This window comes from Lepus europaeus, chromosome 3 (genome assembly GCF_033115175.1).
Source record: "Lepus europaeus isolate LE1 chromosome 3, mLepTim1.pri, whole genome shotgun sequence".
In the NCBI taxonomy this organism is placed as follows: Eukaryota; Metazoa; Chordata; class Mammalia; order Lagomorpha; family Leporidae; genus Lepus; species Lepus europaeus.
Window position 1 is genome coordinate 160,729,908 of NC_084829.1, and position 17,785 is coordinate 160,747,692.

General features: G+C 48.0%; 1 protein-coding gene across 4 annotated transcripts in view; it reads left to right on the forward strand.

Moving 5' to 3' along the window:
- The first annotated feature begins 452 nt into the window (after window positions 1-452).
- The window catches only part of WTAP (WT1 associated protein), a 42,349-nt gene continuing 25,016 nt past the window's right edge, over window positions 453-17,785 (forward strand). The window contains exons 1-3 of one of the 4 annotated variants that reach the window (XM_062187001.1): window positions 453-514; window positions 12,810-12,847; window positions 16,260-16,315. In XM_062187001.1, the coding sequence (XP_062042985.1) occupies window positions 12,818-12,847; window positions 16,260-16,315 (86 nt within the window). In that variant the 5' untranslated portion in view covers window positions 453-514; window positions 12,810-12,817. Of the gene's footprint in view, window positions 515-651; window positions 729-1,603; window positions 1,625-12,809; window positions 12,848-16,259; window positions 16,316-17,785 lie in introns of those variants that run through there. The other 3 variants (XM_062187000.1, XM_062186999.1, XM_062187002.1) reach the window with 3 other exon arrangements.

The window sequence follows — 17,785 nt, forward strand, 5'->3', positions numbered from 1 at the left end:
GGCGCCACCGCCTTCCGCCCGAGGACAATGGCTGCTCGCTTTGGCCGCCGGAGACGCCACGGCAGGACGACCCGCGCGGACACGAGGCCGCCCGTCCCGCGCGAGGCGGCCCACGGAGGCGGCGGCGGCGGCCCGCCCACCGCCCCGCCGGCGCGCGGAAGCACCGCGGCCAATCGCACGCCGCCCTCGCGCAGATCCCTCCGCCCGAGGCGGCGCCGCAGCCGCAGGCGGCCCACGCGAGCGCGTCCACCGGGGCCGCCTTCCCGGCATGCCCCGCGGCTGACCTCCGACCCCGGCGACCCGCCCCGCCGCCCGACGTCGCCCCCTCCCCACACACACACACACACACAGCCCGAGCTGGTTGAGCCCCGGCGGCGGCGCTGGTGCCAGACTGCAGACGCCGGGGCGGGCGACGGGGCAGCCGCCGCCAGGTCCCGCTCGGGCTAGGCCGGCGGCCGCGCGCTCCTCGCCTCTTCGCCTCTGGCGGGGCCGGGCGGCCGGCGGCGCCTCCACGGTGAGTGGGCCCGACGCGAACATGGCGGAGCGGGGCCGGGCGGCGGGGCGGGGCCGGGCGGCGGGGCGGGGCCTGGCTTCCTCCCTCGGCGCCATTTTGTGGCGGCGAGACCCGCAAATAAAGGGGCGCGCGGGGCTGTGACGGGAGGAGGCGCGCGGCGGCGGGGCCTCGGCCTGTGCGACTGGCGGCGGCCGCGCGGCCCCGGCCCGGAGAGGTAGGTGCGGGCGGCGAGAGCGGCCGCGGGGCCCCTGTGGGAGCTGCGGGGCGACGCGGGCCCGGGCCGCGCCGGCCGCCCGTTACCCGCTTCCTCTTCCGCCGGCCCGAGGCCATGTTGCCTCGGCCCCCGGGGCCCGGCGTCCGGCTGAGGCGGCCTGCTCGGGCTGGGCCCGGCGTCCGGCTGAGGCGGCCTGCTCGGGGTGGGCCCGGCGCGCGGCGCGGGCTCCGTGGGCTCCCCTGTTGGGACGAGGCCGCGCGGCCGTCGCCGGGGTCCTCCACGCCGATCGCGGACCCGCGCGCAGCCCAGGCTCCTGCGGGAGGACGTGGATCCCCAGAGGACTGGGTGAAGTCGTAGCGCGCCGAGGCTGTGACGGGAAAAATGAGAAAAACCGGCCCCCTCCCGGTGCAAAGGCGACCCCGCGTGGGCACGTTACGGTCGCCTTTCTCATGTGGTTATTCTGTTCCCCCGGAAGTCACCGCAAATTACGTTCGCTTTTTTTGTGTTAAGATTTCGGCCGTGAAATTTTCGGTGCTAGGTAAACACGGTGTGGGAAAATCTCTTCGCGATGGCTGGATTGTAACTTCATTCATTCCGTAGCATCTGATGAGGCAGGTTGGAGGGAGATTGCAGCCCCCCGGCGGCTGGCGATAAGGGTGAAGTGCTGTCAGGGCTTCCGGTATCTTGGGCAGACAGCTAAGCCGTCGGCAGAACTGGCGAACTATCCAAATACCCAGATCCTGAAGGATGGAGGTAACAATGGGAGTGTGACCCAGGCTCCGCTGGGCTGTCCACAGCTTCCCAGATTCGTGGATCTTCATAACAGCGAGTTTTCCCGATTTAATTGCTTTGAGGCATGCTCCAGATGTCTTTGCATATTTGTCACAAACTATCTGGTAGGTATGATATGGAAGATGGGTAGGAGCCCTTTGATAGGCCAGGAGTTGTAACCGGTTGCATTTACGACGTTTGTTACAGCTGCCGGGTCTCGTGGATGTGTGTAGTACAGAGTCTCCTTGGAAATATCGTCTTAGTTTTCGTCTTTACAATGTGCCTACATTGTTTGTGTCTTGTTTGTCAGAGCTTTATGTTGATGGATCCTTTAGCAAAATGGGTTAACAATATTTTTGGTTCCATTCTTGTTTTTACTTTTTAAATCATCTCCCACTTTTCTACCTCAAAATATTTTTTATTTGATATAGTTACTAAGCTTATTAAGGACAGACTTTTAATATTCCTGTAATAGAATACTCCATTGGATAGAATATTAAGGTGTTCCATCAGGCTGTAAAGGTGTTCAGTGCTATAAAGAAGTGTTCACCTTTGAAGATATTGGTGGAGTTTAATTTTTACTAAATGCATGTTAAAGTTGTCCTTTATGTTCATATTTTAAAATCCTTGTTTCTACAGCACTTCATTACACTTGCAAAATTGGTACCCTCCTGGGCCGGCGCCGTGGCTCAACAAGCTAATCCTCCGCCTTGCGGCGCCGCCACACCGGGTTCTAGTCCCGGTCGGGGCTCCGGATTCTGTCCCGGTTGTCCCTCTTCCAGGCCAGCTCTCTGCTATGGCCCGGGAGTGCAGTGGAGGATGGCCCAAGTGCTTGGGCCCTGCACCCCATGGGAGACCAGGAGAAGCACCTGGCTCCTGCCATTGGATCAGCGTGGTGCGCCAGCCGCGGCGGCCATTGGAGGGTGAACCAATGGCAAAAGGAAGACCTTTCTCTCTGTCTCTTCTCTCTCTCTCACTGTCCACTCTGCCTGTCAAAAAAAAAAAAAAAAGGAAAAAAATTGGTACCCTCCTTTTGCTAATTTGGAAACTGTAGCACAGAATTAAGTAACTTGCTGAAGATCACACTTAATGCAAGTGTAAGAAATAGGCGGTTCTCGAATTTCTAAGCAGTACTCTTTCTACTGTAGTTTTCAAGTTACTGCGGTATCAGGTGATTGAGTCTTAAACCCGGTTGTGATTTGTTTCTCTAGAGAGCATGCCTTCAGAGAAGCACTAAGTTGCCTACTAAAGTACCATGATGCCACTGGAATGTGGGGTGCTAGGCACCGCCTAAGCTATTGCTCCTGTGTTAAAAGGCATCGAGCGGATGTTGATTCTGATATTTTAACGTTATCTCGGGATGATCTACAAGAATAATTGAAACTTTTACATAATTTAAAAATCAATCATTTTTTTAAAAAGATTTATTTTATTTACTTGAAAGAGTTAGAGAGAGAGGTCTTCCATCCGCTGGTTCACTACCCAGATGGCCGCAATGGCCGGAGCTGCACCGATCTGGAGCCAGGAGCTTCTTCTGGGTCTCCCATGCAGGTGCAGGGGCCCAAGGACTTGGGCCATGCTCTAGTGGCTATCCCAGGCCATAGCAGAGAGCTGAATCAGAAGAGGAGCAGCCGGGACTAGAACTGGCGCCCACGCCGGCCCCAAAAATCAGTCTTAAACTTTGCTTAAAAATAGCCAATTTAGTTGCTTTTGAATTTTTTTCTCTTTTGCTTTGTTTAAAAAAAAAAAAAAACAGATTTCTCCATCCTCTAGTTCGCTCCTCCAAATGCCCACAACAGCCAGAGTTGGCTCAAGCGAAGAGCTTGGGTTTCCCGTGTAGTGGCTGTGACCCACGTGCTTGAGACATCACCTGCTGCCGCCCAGAGTGCACACTCGTAGGAGCTGAGATCAAACACAGCTGGTGCTCAGGCATGCTGGTATGAGATGGGGGTGTCCCGGCGTCTTAAATGTTGTGCCAGACACTTGCCTCTCCATTCTCTACTGCAGCTAAAATTAGTCATGATTGAGGATGGGGAAGTAGAATTACCCATTTTCATTAGTTACCAAGATTTTTTTTTACTATTTTTTTTTTAAAGATTTATTTTATTTATTTGAAAGACAGAGTTACAGAGAGAGGTGGAGATAGAGAGAGGTCTTCTATCTGCTGGTTCACTCCCCATATGGCCGCAATGGCTGGAGCTGTGCCGATCCGAAGCCAGGAGCTTCCTCCAGATCTCCCACGCAGGTGCAGGGGCCCAAAGACTTGGGCCTTCCTCCACTGCCATCTCAGACCACAGCAGAGAGCTGGATCAGAAGAAGAGCAGCCGGGACTAGAACTGGCGCCCATATGGGATGTCGGCGCTTCAGGCCAGGGCTTTAACCCACCGCACCACAGCGCTGGCCCCAGTTACCAACGTTTGAGAGACACTGGATTTAGGACCCAAACCTCTAGTTCATTAATAGCTGTTTTATGCTGAGCTGATCACCTAATGAGTCACATTTTCATCCTGGAAAATGGAGACTAGCTTTGACTTTGGAAAGTTGTGATTATTAAGTGTGACTCACAGACAGTGAACGTGTTGTGTGGTGTCTCTGTGTGTATGTGCTTTCGTTTTTCACCTTCAAGGTTCAGGACTCTGATGATTCCAGCAGGCTAAGTGGTGCTGGCATCCCACGTCCAGTTGCTGGTCTAAGTCTCCACTACTCTACTTCCAATCCAGCTTCTTGCTAATGTGCTTGGCAAGGCAGGGGAAGATGGCCTAAGTGCTTGGGCCTCTGCCACCCCTGTGGAAGACCCAAATGGAGTTCCTGGCTCCTGGCATTGGCATGGCTCAGCCCCAGCCTTGGCAACCATCTGAGACATAGACCGTTGGATGGAAGATCTCTTTTTCTCTGTCACACTGCCTTTCAAATAAACATATCTTTTTTTAAAATGGTGTTTTAGTACTTCCAGTTTTCCTGTGGAAGGTTGTTCTAAGAATCTTTCTGTGAACCTAGAATCAACTATAGATTGTGACTGAGCTTGTCAGGTTGTAAAAAATTACCTTGGGGGCCGGCGCCACGGCTCAATAGGCTAATCCTCCACCTGCGGCGCCAGCACACCAGGTTCTAGTCCCAGTTGGGGCGCCGGATTCTGTCCCGGTTGTTCCTCTTCCTGTCCAGCTCTCTGCTGTGGCCCGGGAAGGCAGTGGAGGATGGCCCAAGTGCTTGGGCCCTGCACCCCATGGGAGACCAGGAGAAGCACCTGGCTTCTGGCTTTGGGTTGGCGCGGTACACTGGCTGTGGCGCCATTGGAGGGTGAACCAACGGCAAAAGGAAGACCTCTCTCTCTCTCCCTCTCTCCCTCTCTCCCTCTCTCCCTCTCTCCCTCTCTCCCTCTCTCCCTCTCTCCCTCTCTCCCTCTCTCCCTCTCTCCCTCTCCACTCTGCCTCCACGCTGCCTGTCAGGAAAAAAGAATTACCTTGGGGATTAACAGATTTCTTGGTGTATTCATGCATTGTGAAGGTAAAAATTGAGAATTGAGTTCTGTTCTGAGTAGTTGAATGTTGTATGTTGATTTGTTTTCAACCCACTGAGCCGTGGTTAAGCTCTGACTGCAGCACCAGCATCCCAAATGGGCTCCAGTTGTGCCCACTGCTCCGCTTCAGATTCAGCTCTGTGCTTATAGCCTGGGAAAGCAGTGGAAGGTGGCGCAAGTTTTTAGGACTGGCGCTGTGGTGCAGTGGGTTAATCCTCTGCCTGCAGTACCGGCATCCCATAAGGGCTGCTCCTCTTCCGATCCAGCTCTCTTGTTATGGACTGGGAAAGCAGTGGCGGATGGTCCAGGCGCTTGGGCCCCTGCACCCTCTTGGGAGACCTGGAAGAAGCTCCTGGCTTCGGATTGGTCCAGCTCTGGCCAGCCGTTGTGGCCATTTAGGGAGTGAACCAGCAGATGGAAGACCTTTCTCTCTGTCTGTCCCTCTCACTGTCTGTAACTACCTCTCAAAAAAATAAAATCTTAAGAGTGTTCAACCTGTTCTAATTTGCCTTTGACCATGAACTTATGTGGCATATCATGAGTGCTTAAGGAAAGATCGACTTTTCAGCAGCTACAGATTTTCTGAGGCTCTCATTTCCTAAGTTGAATACCCCATACATGGAATGAACTGCGACTCTTCTGAGAGCTGACCTGTGAAGATGTATGCGTATAAAACCTGTATTTATCCCTGACTTAGATTACAACTTCAGAAATTTATTTTGGGGGGTTATGTTTAATGATTAAGTCACTCACAATGCATTTTAAAGTGCCTGGGTTCTGTTCCCAGCCCTGGATCTTACTTCTAGCTTCCTGCCATTGCAGACTGTGGGAGGCAGCAGGGATGGCTCAAGTAGTTGGGTTCCTGCCATCTATGTGGGAGAGAGACCTGGATTGAGTTCCCAGCTCCCAGCTTCAGCCTGGCCATTAGGGGCATTTGGGGATGGAAGCTTTTGTCTCTCAAATTAAGGAAAGAAAGAAAAGTTGATGTCCTCTGAACTCCATTTTAATTAATACTACCCAACATCAAACTTTTGAAAAAGAAAATATAAATCAGTGTTAGAGAACTTAATTATCTTTCAGAATTCTAAAAATTGGGGCTCACCAAGTATTCTGTGGTTAGAAACGGAGACAGGAGGACATCATGGTAGTTGTCCTCGGTTTGTGAATTCTCTCAGGGTTTTTAAAGAAACTCATTTCTGCGGCCGGTGTTGTGTTGTTGCGGTGTTGCAGGTTAAGCTGCTGCCTGCAATGCTGGCATCTCATATGTGTGCCAGTTGAAGCCCTGGCTGCTCCACTTCCTATCCAGCTCCCTGCTAATGCACCTGGGAAAGCAATGGAAGATGACTCAAATACTTGGCCCTCTGCCAGCCACGTAGGAGACCTGCCTGGAGTTTCAGGCTCTTGGCTTCAGCTTGGCCCAGTGGCCATTTGGGTAGTGAACCAGCAGTTGGAAGATCTCTCCATCTCTCCCCAACTATGCATTTCAAATAAATAAACTAATTTTTTTCTTTAGATTAATATTTTGTTTATTTGAAAGGTAGAGTTACAGAAGCCGGGCCCAAGCACTTGGGCCACCTGCTGTTGCTTTCCCAGGCCATAGCAGAGGGCTGGGTCGGAAGAGGAGCAACAAACCAGTGCCCATATGGAATGCTGGAGCTGCAAGTGGAGGCTTTAGCCTGCTGGGCCACAGTGCCAGACCCAACTAAATCCTTTCTTAAACTCTTGATTTATTTCTTCTCTTTCCTTTCTTTCCCTTTCCTCCGTCCCTCCCTCTCCCCCTCCCTTTCTCCCTCCCTGTTTCTCATGGAGAAAGAAATTAAATGCCCATTTTTTACCGGTCACCATACTGAAGTGTGTTTTCAAAATAGAGTGATTTGGGGCCATAATGGTGATAGTCTTTTTTGAGATGGTGAAACTGAAGTTCAGAGCTTTCTCCCTTTTACTTTTTTTTTTTTTTAATTTTTTTTTTTTGACAGGCAGAGTGGACAGTGAGAGACAGAAAGAAAAGTCTTCCTTTTGCCGTTGGTTCACCCTCCAATGGCCGCCGCGGTAGGCACGCTGCGGCCAGCGCACCGCGCTGATCCGATGGCAGGAGCCAGGTGCTTCTCCTGGTCTCCCTGGGGTGCAGGACCCAAACACTTGGGCCATCCTCCACTGCACTCCCTGGCCACAGCAGAGAGCTGGCCTGGAAGAGGGGCAACCGGGACAGGACCGATGCCCCGACCGGGACTAGAACCCGGTGTGCCGGCGCCGCAAGATGGAGGATTAGCCTAGTGAGCCGCAGCGCCGGCCCCTTTTACTTTTTTTTTTTTTTAAGTGTGATAGCATTCTAATGATTGCTTTTTTTTTTTTTTTTTCTGACAGGCAGAGTGGATAGTGAGAGAAAGGTCTTCCTTTTGCCGTTGGTCCACCCCGCAATGGCTGCTGCAGCCGGCGCATCGTGCTGATCCGAAGCCAGGAGCCAGGTGCTTCTCCTGGTCTCCCATGCGGGTGCAGGGCCCAAGCACTTGGGCCATCCTCCACTGCCTTCCCGGGCCACAGCAGAGAGCTGGCCTGGAAGAGGGGCAACTGGGACAGAATCCGGTGCCCCGACCAGGACTAGAACCCGGTGTGCCGGCGCCGCAAGGCGGAGGATTAGCCTGTTAAGCCACGGCGCCGGCTTTTTTTTTTTTTTTTTTTTTTTTTAATTTTTATTTTTTATTTTTTTTTATTTTTGACAGGCAGAGTGGACAGTGAGAGAGAGAGACAGAGAGAAAGGTCTTCCTTTTGCCGTTGGTTCACCCTCCAATGGCCGCCGCGGTAGCGCGCTGCGGCCGGCGCACCGCGCTGATCCGATGGCAGGAGCCAGGTGCTTCTCCTGGTCTCCCATGGGATGCAGAGCCCAAACACTTGGGCCATCCTCCACTGCACTCCCTGGCCACAGCAGAGAGCTGGCCTGGAAGAGGGGCAACCGGGACAGGATCGGTGCCCCGACCGGGACTAGAACCCGGTGTGCCGGCGCCGCTAGGCGGAGGATTAGCCTATTGAGCCGCGGCGCCGGCCGGCTTTTTTAATTTTTTATTTTTTTAAAGATTTATTTATTTGAAAATCAGAGTTACACAGAGGAGAGGCAGAGAGAGAGAGAGAGAGAGAGAGCATGCGTGCACACTTCCATCCACTGGTTGACTACCCAGCTGGCCACAACAGCCAGAGCTGTGCCAATCCGAAGCCAGGAGCCGGGAACGTCTTCTGGGTCTCCCACATGGGTGCAGGGGCCCAAGGACTTGGGCCATCTTCTGTTGCTTTCCCACGCCATAGAGAGCTGGATCAGAAGTGGAACAGCCAGGGCTTGAACCAGCGCCCATATGAGATGCCAGCACTGCAGGCAGCCACTTTACCTGCTGTGCCACAGTGCTGGCCCATTGCTTTATTTTCAAAGGGTGATACCTTCTAGAAAACTTCCTTCAAGTGTCTTCCAGTCCTGTAAGTGCCCTTTAAAAATAGATTACTACCGCTGTCATTGTGGTGTAGCCTGTTAACTTGCCTCCTGCCATGCCAGCATCCTGTATGGGCACTGGTTTGATACTCTACTCCCTTCCTATCCAGTTCCCTGCTGATGTGTCTGGAAAAGCAGTGGAAGATGGCCCAAGTGCTTGGGCCCCTGCACCCACATGGGAGACCTGGATGAAGCTCCTGGCTCTGGCTCAGCCCTGGCTGTATGACCATTTGAGGAATGAACTAGTGGATGGGAGATCTGTCTCTCCCTCACTCTCTGTAATAAATAAAAACAATTGGAAAAAAAAATTTACTACTACTTAAGCTTGCAGTTACTTTTATTTTAATGGGATAAGGATCTGAATACCTGCCTGTTAAGAAGAGAGTAAGCAAGTAAACCTAGGAGAAGTGTCAGTGGAAGCATATAATAAAGTTTAAACTGAATGTAATCTATATTGAGTAACATTCAAGGTGCTTATTTTTTTTTTTTTCCAAAATAAATTTTTAAGGTTTTATTTATTTGAAAGGCAGAGTTACAGAGAGAGAGGGAGCGAGGAGGAGACAGTGTGTGAGGTCTTCCGTCCGCTGATACACTCCCTAAATGGCCACAATGGCCAGGGCTGGGCCAGACTGAAGCCAGGAGCCAGGAGCTTGTTCTAGGTCTCCCATGTGGGTACAGGAGCTCAGTTACTTGGGTCATTCTTTACTGCTTCCCCAGGCACATGAGCAGGGAGCTAGATCAGAAATGAAGCAGCTGGGACTTGAAGCAACGCCCATAGAGGATGCTGGAGCTGCAGGTGACGCCTTCGCCTGCTACACCACTACACCAGCCCCAAGATTCTACACACTGAGGAGATAGGGCGCCTAGTAACTGCATAAAAGATGTACTGTCTAGCCTTAGTGGTAAATTTGGCTGTTTTCTTTCCTTTTTTCTTTCTTTTCTTTCTTTTTTTTTTTTTTTTTACAGGCAGAGTGGATAGTGAGAGAGAGAGACAGAGAGAAAGATCTTCCTTTTTGCCGTTGGTTCACCCTCCAATGGCCGCTGCAGCCAGTGCATCGTGCTGATCCGAAGCCAGGAGCCAGGTGCTTCTCCTGGTCTCCCATACGGGTGCAGGGCCCAAGCACTTGGGCCATCCTCCACTGCCTTCCCGGGCCATAGCAGAGAGCTGGCCTGGAAGAGGGGCAACCGGGATAGAATCTGGCGCCCCAACCGGGACTATAACCTGGTGTACCGGCGCTGCAAGGCGGAGGATTAGCCTGTTAAGCCACTGCGCCGGCTGGCTGTTTTCAAATTATCACTCATAGACTGTATCGTAATACTTCTTGTATTAAGGTCCTTGTTTATTCTCAGTATTTTATGTAATTGTTATCTCAGCTGGTTCTAGGAAAAAGACTTAAGTAGCCTCACCTTTATGACTGTACTGGTACCTGAAGCAAATTTGTTCATACTTTAACATGTTAGCGTGTCTACTATGTGTTAGTCATTGGCAGTCAATGAAGCAATAGCTGGGACTGAGGTGAGCTGAACCCAGAATCCCAGAATGCAATCCAGGCCTCCCAGGTGGGTTGCAGAGACCCAGTTACTGGAACCATTACCTGCTGCCTCCCCGGGTACACAGTAGCAGGGCGCTGAAATTGGGAGCAGAGCCCGGACTGCAACCCAGATACTCTGACATGGAATGTGGATGTTCCAACAGCATCTTAACTGCTATGCCAAATGCCTGCCCCCAGATCTTAATTTTATGACAGTACAAGTATGGTTAGACTATCTGATTATGAGGTGAGAGTTGGAATTGTTAAAAATGTTGTTGGAAGGGGTAGGAGTTGACCTTGCCACCAGTGAGGGAGACCTGCATTGAGTTCTCTGCCAGTGTAGGCTTTTGGAGAATAAACCAGAAGATGGGGAGTGCTCTCAAATAAATAAATTTTTTTTTGGTAGGCAGAGTTAGACAGAGACAGACAGAAAGGTCTTCCTTCTGTTTGTTAACAGAAGCGGCCCAAATGGCCGCTACGGCAGGTGCGCTGCGCCAATCCAAAGCCAGGAGCCAGGTGCTTCTCCTGGTCTCCCATGCGGGTGCAGGGCCCAAGGACTTGGGTCATCCTCCGCTGACTTCCCGGGCCATAGCAGAGAGCTGGCCTGGAAGAAGAGCAACCGGGGCAGAACCGGCACCCCAACCAGGACTAGAACCCGGAGTGCCAGCACCGCAGGCGGAGGATTAGCCTGTTAAGCCGCAGCGCCGGCCAAATAAGTAAATATTTTTTAAAATGGTAATGGTAAATCACTTTCTTTTGAGGAATCTCAAATAGTAAGAATACCTTGTTTAATATGAAAATTATTTGGTCATATTTCTACTAGTTTCGAATTTATATAAGTACAAGTAAGTAAAGTAAACCAGAAATATTTTAAAATGGTAACAGAGCATTCCTGAGTATGATGTCAGAAATAATACCTAGGAACACCTAATTTGGCTTTTCTACTGGTCAGATTTGAACCTAAGGAAGTAGTAGATGTGTTTTCAGCACAAGAATTCAGTTTCTTAATTTGTATTATTTTTCCAAACACAACTTAGATGCTTTTAAAAACTAAAACTGCTGGGGCTGGCGCTGTGGCATAGCAGGGAAAGCTGCTGCCTGCAGTGCCAGCATCCCATATGGTGCCAATTTGAGTCCTGGCTGCTCCACTTCTGATCCAGCTCTCTGCTGTGACCTGGGAAAGCAGTAGAAGATGTCCTAAGTCCTTGGGCCGCTGCACCCACGTGGGAGACCCAGAAGAAGCTCCTGGCTTTGAATTGGCCCAGCTCCAACCGTTGTGTAAATCTTAAAATAAAAAACCCCGATATTGCTACTCAGAACTGATTGAACTGTTTCAGTGCTCACAGAATTTTTATACAGAAACTGCTATTGGCATTCATTAGGAGTTAGCATGATTAGTTCTCGACTTGAATTTTTTTTATGATTTATTGAAAGAGTTACACAGAGGAGAGGCAGAGAGAGAGAGAGATTTTCCATCTGATGGTTCACTCCCCAGTTGGCCTCAGTGGCTGTAGCTGCACCTATCAGGAGCCAAAAGCTACTTCTAGGTCTCCCGTGCAGGTGCAGAGGCCCAAGGCCTGGGCCATCTCTTACTGCTTTCCCAGGCCATAGCAGAGAGCTGGATCAGAAATAGAGCAGCCGGGTCTCGAACCTGCGCCCAAATGGGATGCTGGCACTTCAGGCCAGGGCGTTAACCTGCTGCACCATAGCACCGGCCCCTCTATTTGAATTATTAAGCTAGCTTTTGCAGCAGCGCGAAATGAATTTTATATAAAGAAACGAATTTTGAAAGACTTTTATAGATTCTTTCGTGGCATAGAATTACAGGAATTTTTAAAAATGTTTATTAGAAATGCAGAGCATGTAGGAGAGACATCTTTAATCTGCTTCACTCTGCAAAGTTTCACAGAAGCTAGGCCTGGGCTAAACTAAAGCCAGAGCTCAGAACTTCCTGGATATCCTGGTGGCTGTTAGGAACCCAATTACTGGGCCTCATCCACTGTCTCCCAGGATCTATTAGCAGAAACCTGGATTGGAAGTGGAGGAGCCAGGACTCCAATCAGGCATTACAATGTGGAATGTGGATGTCTCAATGCCACAGTGCCTGCCTGCCCCATAGGAATATTTTTATCATGGTATAATTGTGTGTGTGTGTTTATATATAACACTGTTGAAGAATAGTGAATCTCCATGACCACGATAGATTTTACCTTTTTAGTACGACATAATGCTGTCAAACCAAAGGCTTAGAAACTGGTACTAACCTAGCAACACGCCTAGGATACTGCTTGAGTTCAGTATCTGACTTCAGTACTGAGTGACCACTTCTGTAGCAAAATTTGTCTTTCATAGGACAGTGGCAAGATTGAAATGAAAAATTATCTCTCTTGGCCCTTTATGGCAACATCTAAAGGATTCAGCTTTTTACAAGGGGATTTAAAAAATTTACTTAATAACTTTAATAAAGGAAGATGTTAACAAAAAGGAAGCTGACTGTAGAGTGTACAGGAACTCTATAATATCTTACTGCTTTTCTTGCAGGTTAAAACTATTCTGAAACAGATCTTTGTTAAAAAATAATGGAAATAGGAGAGGGAGGAGGTAGAAGGGTGGGGGTGCCAGCTGGAGGGGTAGGGTAGGATGGGAAAAATCACTATGTTCCTAAATTTGTATATGTGAAATGCATGAAGTTTGTATACCTTAAATAAAATTTTTAAAATTAAATTATTCTGAAATAGAAAGGTTTTTTTTTGTTTATTTATTTATTTATTTTTTTCTGTTTTTAGGATTCAAGATGACCAACGAAGAACCCCTTCCCAAAAAGGTAATTTTTTTCCCTAGCAACTTTAAAGCATTTTTTTTTTTTTTCATAATAGTGCTGAAGGGGCTGTCTGTATTGTTTTGCTGCCTTTTCACCCTCTTGCCTTTATTAACAGTAATAGCACTGGGGCTGTGCAGTATGCCAGATGTTGTATCTTATATGTACTATATTTTTAGATTCTTTTCAGCTTTTGGAAAACATTTGTTAAGTGGTATTCCCATGGTCTGAAGTTCCCCATTATATGTCCCTGCTATGAGCTTACTCATAGCATATGAGTAACATATCTACTATATATTCATACAATGACTGTTAAAAAACAGTAACAGTTTCTGGTAGTAGTTGTAATTGGATTTAGAAAAGCAGTGTATGCTTACTGAACAGTATTTAAGTGAACAGTTTACATAATATGTTTTACAGAAATTTTTGAAGTTTTAGAGCATTAATAAAGAATTGGATTGTGCTTAAGTAATCTGAGAATTACTGTGTACCTCCTTTTTCTCTATTTGGGTATAATGCCCCCTCACACTTACATTTTATAATGCCATTTTGCTGGTTAATATTATCAGCTTGAAACTCTTTTTTTCCCCCCCAAAGATTTATTTGTTTGAAAGGCAGAGCATCAGATTGACAGAGAAACAAGTACCTTTCATCTGCCAACTCACTCCCTAGTTGGCCATGGTGGCCAGGACTAGGGGTTCAGGCCAAAGGCGGGATCCAGGAATTCCATCCTGGTTTCCCACATTTGTGGCAGGGGCTCATATACTTGGGCCGTCTTCCCTGCCATTAGCAGGGAGCTTGATTGATAGCAGAGCAGCTTGGACTGGAACTGGATCTCTGATACGGAATGCCAGCATTGCAGACCACAGCCCTTGAAAAAAAAAATTTTTTTTTTTTTTGACAGGCAGAGTGGATAGTGAGAGAGAGAGACAGAGAGAAAGGTCTTCCTTTTTGCCGTTGGTTCACCCTCCAATGGCTGCTGCAGCCGGCGCATCTCGCTGATACGAAGCCAGGAGCCAGGTGCTTCTCCTCGTCTCCCATGCGAGTGCAGGGCCCAAGGACTTGGGCCATCCTCCACTGCCTTCCCGGGCCATAGCAGAGAGCTGGCCTGGAAGAGGGGCAACCGGGATAGAATCTGGCGCCCCAACCGGGACTAGAACCCGGTGTGCCGGCGCCGCAAGGTGGAGGATTAGCCTGTTAAGCCACGGCGCCGGCCGAAAAAAATTTTTTTTAAGGATTTGTTTATTTGAAAGACAGTTACAGAGAGAGGACGAGACAGAAGTCTTCTCTCTACTGGTTTACTCCCCAAATAACTGCAACTGCAGGGTCTGGGCCAGGCTGGAGCCAAGAGCCCAGAACTCTGTCTAGGTCTCCCATGTGGGTGCATGGACTAAACACTTGGGTCATCTGCTGCTGCCTTCCTTGGCATGTTAGCAGGGAGCTGAATCAGAAGTGGAGCAGCCAGGACTTGAACCTGTGCCCATATGAGATACCAGTGTTGCAGGTGGTGGCTTTACCCTCTGCCGTACCACCAGTCCCCAAAATGTATTTTTAAGGAAATTTTTTAAAGTGTCTTAGAAGGGAAGCTAATCAAATTTTAATTAAAAAAAAAAAAAAACAAACATACATTTACTTTGAAAATCAGAGTGATAGAAAGGGAGAAAGAGGTACCTTCCATCTGATTCATTTCCAAATCCCCACAACAGCCAGGGCTGAATCAAAACTAGAGTCAAGAACTCCATCCAGGCCTCCCACATGGAGCCCAGGTACTTGGACTGTCCTCTGTTGCCTTCCCAGGCACATTAGCAGGGAGTTACATGGGAAACAGAGCAGCTAGAATTTGAACTCATATTAGGTATGAGATACCAGCGTCACAGCAGTGCCTCCTTTGTTTTTAACTTCTTGTTTTCAAATAATCAGATTCACAGGGAGTTTGGAGTTGCAGAGAAATGTACAGGAGACTCTATGCTCCCTTTAGCCTCTTTCAGTGTTAACATACTGGGTGACTCCAAACATTTTGAACAACAAATTAAAACAAGGAAATTGACAATGCCACAGTCCTCAGAGATTCTAATTTTACAGTTAGCAAGTACTCTGTGTGTAGCTTTGTGCAGTTTTATCACATACGTAGCTTTGTGTAACCACCACCAATGAAGACACATATTTGAACTACCTCCCCAAGACTCCCGGTGTTATTCCTTTATAGCCGTATCCACCTTTTCTCTCTCCTCTAACTCTCGGCAGTACCTTATCTGTTCTCCATTTTTATAATTGTTATTTTGCCAGTGTTATATAAAGGAAATCTTGTAGTATGTATCTTTTTAGAATTTTTTCAACTCAGCTACTTTCCTTTAGGTTTATCTAGGTAGTTTCATGTACCTCTTGATCTGTTACTCTTTACTGTTAAGTAGTATTCCATGCTATGAGTGTATCATAGTTTAAACATCACTTCTCGGCTGGCGCCGCAGCTCACTACGCTAGTCTTCCGCCTTCGGTGCTGGCACTCCAGGTTCTAGTCCCGGTTGGGGCGCCGGTTCTGTCCCAGTTGCTCCTCTTCCAGTCTGGCTCTCTTGCTATGGCCCGGGAAGGCAGTGGAGGATGGCCCAAGTCCTTGGGCCCTGCACCTGCATGGGAGACCAGGAGGAAGCTCCTGGCTCCGGATCGGTGCAGTGCGCCAGCCATAGCGGCCATTTGGGGGGTGAACCAACAGAAGGAAGACCTTTCTCTCGCTCTCTCTCTCTCTCTCACTGTCTAACTCTTCCTGTCCAAAAAAAAAAAAAAAAAAATCACTTCTCAGAGGGCATTACTGTAGTTTCCAATTTGGGGACATTAAAAATGCAACTGCTGTGAATATTTTTATTTCTTTAAAATACATGCTTAATATATAAAGATAATTTAAAATGAATCTTAAGAATGGGATGGCAGAGGGAGTAGGAGGTAGGATGGGAGTGGGGGTGAGAGGGTGGGTATGGGGGGAAGAACCACTATAATTCAGAAGCTGTACCTGTGAAATTCACATTTATTAAATAAAACAATAAATTAATGAAAATACATGCTTAAGAGGGCAGCTACTGGGTCCTCCATTCACTTTGAAACGGTTTTTTAGAGTGGCAGTACCATTTTACAGTCTTCCCAACAGTGTGTGAGATTGTCATCAACATTTGGTGCTATTTTTATTTTGGCCATTCTAATCAGTGTGTAGTGATGTCCATGGAAAAGTTAATTTGCATTTCCCAAGTGAAGATGCTCATTGTTACAAATAGTTCACCTTCCCAGTAAAACAAGATTTCAAATAAATGATAATATATGCTGAACCATTTGTGTTTCACAGTGCAGAGCTGTTCTGTAGGCCCCTTTTGGGAAGAGCTTTGTCTTCAGGAATAGCAGTCAGTTCATATTTTAATTTTTTTTTTTATAGGTTCGGCTAAGTGAAACAGACTTCAAAGTTATGGCACGAGATGAATTAATTCTAAGGTAAATGTTCTTTTATCCAAATACAAGCTTTTCTATAAAATATTATATTGTGACTACATTGAGTATTTATAATTTATGTCAAATATGTTTCATTTTTAATGTTAGTATTTGCTCATATCACTTAATACCGGGTTGGAACAGATTCCTTAATGGCCTTTATTTTTTTAAAGATTTATTTATTTATTTAAAAGGTGGAGTTACAGAGAGAGGGGGAAAGAAAGAGGTCTTCCATCTGATAGTTTACTCTCCAAATGACTGCAACGGTCAGAGCTGAACTGGTCTGAAGCCAGGAGCTTCTTCTGGATCTCAACCATGGGTGCAGGGACCAAAGCACTTGGGCCATCTTCACTGCTTTCCCAGGTGCATTAGCAGGAGGCTGGGTCAGAAGAGGAGCAGCTGGGACTTGAACCCCGGCACCCATATGGAATTCCAGTGTTATTGGCAGCGTCTACACCTGCTGTGCACAGGGCCAGCCCCAGTGGCCTGTTCTTCATTACATAAGTATGGAGGAAAATTTAACATTTTAACAAACTACAGCACTAGTAGGGAAACTTCCTGGACTAACAATGATCTGAATTTCTTCTCTTGCAGAGACAAAGTATTGATACTTGGGAAACATTTTACTTGATGTGTAACTTGCTATAGGGAAGGACTCTGATCTCAGACATCTGTTTTAGATACGTGGGTATTTTTAAAAATTCATGGAAAATTTAAATAAAAGATAATGTGGAAGCTGCCATTTGTCATAGCAGTTAGAACAGGTATGTCCCATATCACAGGACTTGCTTGGGTTCGAGTCCTGTGTTTGCTCTGGAGTCCAGTTTCCTGCTAATGTGCACTCTGGAGGCAGCAGGTGATGATGGTGTAAGTAGTTGGACCCCTGTCACCACTGTGGAAGACCTGGATTAAGTTCCCAGCTCCCAGCTTCATCCTTACCTATCTGGCTGTTCTAAGGATTTGGAGGGAGAACCAATGATGGGAGTTCTATTTCTCCCAGCTTGTCGAAACAAAAACAAATAAATAAAAGATAATGCACATTTTCCGTGAACTCTTTGGGAGACAACTCATACATAGGCTTGTTTTTGTTTAGTTTTTCCTTGTGTTTAACATTTTAAAAATTATATTTTTTATTTTTAAGATTTATCTATTTATTTGAAAGGCATAATTACAGAGAGAGGGAGAGACAGATCTTTTTCTGCTAATTCTCTCCCAAATGGCTGCAACAGCTGGAGTCAGGAGCTTCATCCAGGCCTCCCACGTGGGTAGCAGGGGCCCAAGCACTTGAGCCATCTTGTGCTGCTTTTCCAGGCACATCATCCAGGAACTGGATGGGAAGTGGAGCAGGTGGGACTTGAACAGGCTCCCACTTGGGATGCACGTGCTGCAGGCAGCAACTTTACCTGCTCAACCACAGTGCCACCCCAAAATTTGTACTTCTAAGAAATTTAGTTCTGCTTTCAGAAGAAATAC